This window comes from Berghia stephanieae, chromosome 4, assembly GCF_034508935.2.
Source record: "Berghia stephanieae isolate SIO BIC M18660-M18661 chromosome 4, UCSD_Bste_1.3, whole genome shotgun sequence".
NCBI lineage: Eukaryota > Metazoa > Mollusca > Gastropoda > Nudibranchia > Aeolidiidae > Berghia > Berghia stephanieae.
This window is the reverse complement of record NC_088363.1, coordinates 53,106,926-53,112,925: the sequence shown is the minus strand read 5'-3', so window position 1 is coordinate 53,112,925 and position 6,000 is coordinate 53,106,926. Positions and strand designations below refer to the sequence as shown.

Genomic DNA, 6,000 nt, shown 5'->3' with positions numbered 1-6,000 from the left:
AGCTATAGTATGTGTCCCACAGCTTCTAATCGTATGTCCGTGTAAACCAGGTTAAGAAAATTGAATTTAAAGTGAAAATAGAATTACATATGTAACTTGAGTAATTATCCATCCCAATGCAATCCATACTGTCGCAGCTTCAATAATAAACTAAACATTTAAGTATTGAAGAGAAATGTGACATTTGAGTGGTGTAGGATGGTTTAGTTCATTTACACTTATTATACACACGCAAATTACATTCTTCCTTCAGTATCTGGTTCACCACGACATATTACCTGATTGAAATGGAGGGTCACATATTATTATCATTATTTGAGAGTTGATAGGTTTCAGTTATGATCAGTTACTCTTCTTCTCTCCCTCCTTGCCCCTGGCCTAACGTGAACATATTTGCAGGTCTGATAACCGAACCCAATTATGGTCTTGATTTAACATTGTTGTAATGGAAAATATTTTGTGCTGGTTTGAGAGTATTTCCATAACAATAATGAGCCCATAACAAAGTGGGTTATCAGACCTGCAAATGAGTTCATATCGCTCTGGCCTGACGTGTATTTATTTGCAGGTCTGATAACCCAAGGTACCCAGAGTTAAAGGTCCTACTGTATTTTTAAAAGGTGGCCTGATTGGGACAAAAGCAACAGCTATCTGGTCATGAATGAGTGAGTGAGTGACTGACTGTAAGTTTAGAACTGTCAAAATCTGTGACAGCTCTTCTTTTTTTTACTTTTGAATTTAAAAAAATAAAACATTTATCAAATTGTTGACACCTTTTTTCTACATTAATTAATTTCTATCCAATCATTATCTCAGTGCCAGTAAAAAGGAAGATCCCAGAGGAAAAGTTGTTGATCTGAAATTAAAAGCATCACAGAAAAAGTAAGCCAAATGAGGCTGGTTTAGAAAAGGAACTCAAGATTCCGCGAGTAATCCACTGATGTGCCCTAAAAGTCCCATCCAGGGACAAAGGATCCCACTGTGAAGGATACACTCGAATTGTTTACAAACTACAATATACATTCAGAACTAAGAATCATAAAGACATGATTTACGTGGAAAAAAATATCATCTGTCAAAAAATAGTCCTACACATTTGAACGGCCTCCCTCCCAGCTTAGGATCTCCGCTTGGACCAGGAAATAAAAACTGAGCAATCTAAATCCAGAACAAAGTCAGAGAGCAACATGGAAAGGGAAAACAGACAGATGGATAGAAGACACAAGTGACCTCTCTGCCTACCGTGGAAGGTCAGAAGACCCCACCCAGTAGTAAAATATAAAATCTTATAAATGGATAAAATCAACACAAGAAAGAGGGAAAAAGACGAGAAATTACAAATTTAAACAGAAGATTTAATAATATTATATTTGTTGTGCTACAACCTTCCATATAAAACATAACAGTAACAGCAATGTATTTAATGTTAGCAACCTTAGAAACAAAAATAAAAATGACTTTATCAGACAAGGATTGAAAAATCAACAAGGAATAATTCATCTACGAAGCCCATCTTAGCATAGATGACAGCCTAGTTTTATTTATAATTTTGAGTAATACTCGGTAGAACAATGCTTAAAAACGTTTAAAGTTATGAGATAAAAAAAAAACCCTGTCAGATAAGTCTAAGTATAAGTCTATCTTAAACAATAATGTTGTCTCACTTTTTATAAGCGAAGGGCCACCGACATTCTAAAAGTCATAAAAGCTGAATTATGTCAAGTATTTTGATTATCACTTCCAATAATTACCTATCCTCCCCAAATCCTCCAACCTTCTATGTAAAGAGTATATAACTCATCCTACGTAATAATAATGTTCACAGGTGTAATCATCCCTAATTAAAAGCAGTGAAGCATAATAACATTAGAGACAAAAGCAATAATGATAATGATAATAATAATAATAATAATAATAGTAATATAAAAAGAACAAAAACAACAATAAGCACAATAATTATAATAACAATAACATAATTTTTTTGTTGTTGTTTTTTTTTTCAAAATGGCGGCGCTGAATAGCGACGCACAGTTACACCTATGTGATGAATTCTTTTGATATTTATTTGTTTCATGACAACATTTCACTCATTTACGTATTAAACGTTGTATGATTTTTTTTGTTTGTTTGTTTGTTGCTTTAGGTCTCTTCCAACACAATTGAGGTTATATGAGAGACCGTTGAAACCAAAAAACAAGCAATCTAACAAAAATAGTACAAATGTCAATCAAAATCATAACCTAAAGATATCATAAGCTAAATTATAAATAACCAAGAACAAACAGGCAGAGGATTTACAGGAAAAAAAATATCCCCTGTCAAAAATACAATACATTGTTCGTATTAATGAATGGTATGTACTTCAAACTTTAACGTTTAGAGTTCTGCTTCAAATCCTCGGAAAAATCGTTCGTATCAATGTTTTTGTCTCAAGGAAATCGAAATGGCGGCGGCCTTGTTTACTTCCGACACAAAAGTGCACCACTAATTTCATCTTATTTCGCGATTTGTTGATTGAAGACCTATCCTTCGCTTAATATTATATAAAGCGTTGTATGATGATTTAGAATTACAAAGAGGCATCAAAAATAATAAATCATCCCGTTGATGAAGTAGAAAGAATTCATGGAAAAGCAATAGAAAGGAAAGCATTCTCAATTACCAACAATAAAAAAACATATTTTATACCATGAATTTGATCTTTTGCCATCTGGGAGAAGTTTTTGTCAGATTAAATATGGAACTAACAAGTATAAATCAACGTTCGTTCCATCAGCAATAAAAAAAAAAAAAAAAAAAAAATATGTTGAATATTTCATATGGTACAGCAAAACCAAGGATTGATGCGTTGACTGATTGACTGATTAATTTGTTTAATTTTAGGCTAGATGAAGTGACCAATTGATAATGATGATAATATTTGGTGTTGAATTGCCAAGAATGTAACGAATTGAAAATGAAATGAAAATGTTAATGTTGTGTATGTCGCATGCGTGAAAGAAAGAGAGGAAGAGAGAGGGAGAGAGAGAGAGAGAGAGAGAGAGAGAGAGGAGAGAGAGAGAGAGAGAGAGAGAGAGAGAGAGAGAGAGAGAGAGAGAGAGAGAGAGAGAGAGAGAGAGAGAGAGAGAGAGAGAGTGGGTAGGAGTGAGGTGTCTGTTCAATGTTATAGTTATCATATAACGTTATGACAAGTGTAACTAAATGACAAATTGCCATATTTATGGACAATAAAGATCTATTATTATTATTATTATTATTATAAACATAAACTTTTAACAACAACAAAAATAACCGTTAACAGCTTCAACAAAAACAATAATCATTTCAAAGTAAAATTAATATCATTATCATTACTATCAAATCACCAACGGCTGTGACCCAAAAAGGAAAACAAAATACACTGTATAAATGATTGAAGCCGCAATCTTCCTTTGTAAATATCCTCTCACTAAGTGAAAAATTCCTAACTTAAAAATTTCTATATTAAAAAAGCATTGTTGCAAACTATACAAAAACTTAAACAAAATAGTCATGTAGTTGACAACAAATCATTATTTTAAAAACATTGGTGAGTAGTATGTTTCCCCTTCTCTCTCTTCCTCATGTGCTTATCTTTTCAATCTCATCAAGGTCATCAGCATCCAACCTGACAATTTCTCGATCTGATGAAGGAAATTTATAAAAACAACAATTTTTTAATCATGAAGTTATATTGTTTAAAAAATTGAATATGATTCCAGATCATCCCCCCCCCCCCCCCTCCATCCTCTCCTTCCCAAATATATAGGATATGTTTTTAAAAAAATATCATCTCTCAATAAGGAAAATTATATTTGACTCCTTCTCAGCTAAAGATCCTTGCAAGGACCAGGAAAAAACCGGAGCAATCTCAATTCAGAACACATGGAAGGGTAAAAGATATAAGGGGATAGAAGACACACCAAAGGTGGCCTCTCAGTCAACTACATATAGGAGTTCAGACGACACCACCCAGAAATATATTTGATCATGATTTAAAAAAGAATAGGTGTCTATATCTGTCATTGAAGTATGAGATTGCTAGTGCGATCATTTTAACATGTGTTTCCCATTTATGAGTATCTGGGACTACTAGTATATCAAATTAAGAAATTAAGGAGCAGACACCGGTGTAATATAAAGATCTGAACAAGTGAGTATGAAAGGTGCCAGACAAAGCAAGAAAGAAAAATGAGGTAGACTGATTTTTTGGGATGTTTTTTTTTTTCTTGTATTTTTCTTTATTGATTTGTCTGGCACCTTTCATACTCACTTGATCAGATCTTTATCTACTAGTATAGCATAGCATCCTAGGAGTAATCCTTCAGAGCCACAGTTTATCTCAGTGTCTATACATTTAAACATGCAGTATCAATAATTGTTTGCTACCCATTGAACAGAACGATGGTCTTTTGCGAAGCACAGTATCGATAGGAAATGTTTAAAATCTTATTCTAAAGATATAACTGTTCCTATGTGAAGCACACTGTATTGAGTGAATGCGTTTACAACCTGACTCAGTCCTCATTTTAGTGTTCACCGAGTTGGACACAACTAAGGGACAGAATCTGTGACAAAGGTGTTCCCCTAATGTGGTGCAAATATTAGGGAATGTGCTATTCAAATGTGCAATATTTATTCTGTAATTTTGTTGTTGTTTAGTTTGTTTTTGTCTCGTTTGATTCCTTTCTTCCCCACTTTTCCTTCAAAGCTGTAAAAAAGACAAGTGGCTTGCACAATGTGAAAAGGAAGTTTTATTTCACATTTTATGCCACAGATATTACTCTAACTAGATGAAGCGCATTTCACATGGTGCAACTACTGGGAATGTGTTAATCAAATGAGCAAATTTCATTCTATCATGCTTTTTTGTTTAATTTCTTCTTTTTTTCTTTTCTGTCGTACAAGGACTTACTGAAGTGTTTTTCAATGCTCCTCATGATGCCATAAGAACGCGGTCCATCAATAAAGTTGATGGCAATTCCCCTTTTGCCAAACCTTCCAGTTCGCCCAATACGATGCAGGTAGGTCTCACAGTCAGGTTGGCCATTCATGGTGACGGGAAGGTCAAAGTTCACTACAACTGTAACCATCTCGACGTCAATACCTAAAATGAAATTGAGAGAATAAATCGATGCAACTAACACGAGAATAAAGTTCAGCTATTTGGTAAAAAAGATAGCCTAACCAAGAATTAAAATAAACTACATAAAAAGAAAAGAAAAATAAACAAAACTTGAAATCTGTTGGTAAAGTCAGAAAAATAGTTAACACTGAATCAACAGAAAAAAAAGAGAACATTATTTCTTGATTATAGGATCATGGTGAATATCAAGTCCCAGTGGCCTCTCTAAAAAGACTAGAATTGCGTATGACTTTTAGGTCATTTATTTTATCATGCAAATTTGCCATTCCTCTTGAATAGATTACGTCGGACGAGTGGTTTGCACATATTCATTCAATATTTCTAGTTTCTCCAGTGTATTTTCATTGCCAATTCTTGATGCCCCTTATTCAAGATTTGGAAATTTTTTAAATCTTAACTCTGTACTTGTTCATTGTAAAAAATATGAAATTTCATTTACCAGTCTCATTGTGCTCTATAATAATTTCTTTTCAAAAGATGAAAATTTTGTGATGTGGTTTCATAAAGTGCTAAATATATTTCTTGAATTAATGATATAATTTAATTTTTTAATTAAGGGGCCCCCAAAGATGAATCTGATAAACCGCATTTTCTTTAAAAAATGAGTCTATGTGACAAACATATTACTCATGAGTCAGTTTTTTAAACTAACAGTTCAAGTTTGGATAATTATCCGAAATTTTTTTTTGTTGCATTTTATCAGAACACAACTGCACTCAATCTTTTTAACCGCACAATTAGAAGTTTGATTTTCTCAGCTGCATAATTAGTGTGAAAAAATTATCAACATTGAGCTGTGGCAAAAAACAAAGCAACAACCCATTGAAGAGAAATGT

The 6,000-nt window shown here is 33.2% G+C and overlaps 1 protein-coding gene across 3 annotated transcripts in view; it reads right to left on the bottom strand.

Moving 5' to 3' along the window:
- Positions 1-1,334: 1,334 nt before the first annotated feature.
- The window catches only part of LOC144970811 (ATP-dependent RNA helicase DDX19A-like), a 30,895-nt gene continuing 26,229 nt past the window's right edge, over positions 1,335-6,000 (bottom strand). For all 3 annotated transcript variants that reach the window (XM_078910842.1, XM_078910844.1, XM_078910843.1), the window contains exons 11-12: positions 4,934-5,125; positions 1,335-3,662 (exon numbers count right to left, since the gene is read on the bottom strand). In XM_078910842.1, coding sequence (XP_078766968.1) covers positions 3,601-3,662; positions 4,934-5,125 — 254 coding nt within the window. In that variant the 3' untranslated portion in view covers positions 1,335-3,600. The remainder of the gene's footprint in view (positions 3,663-4,933; positions 5,126-6,000) is intronic.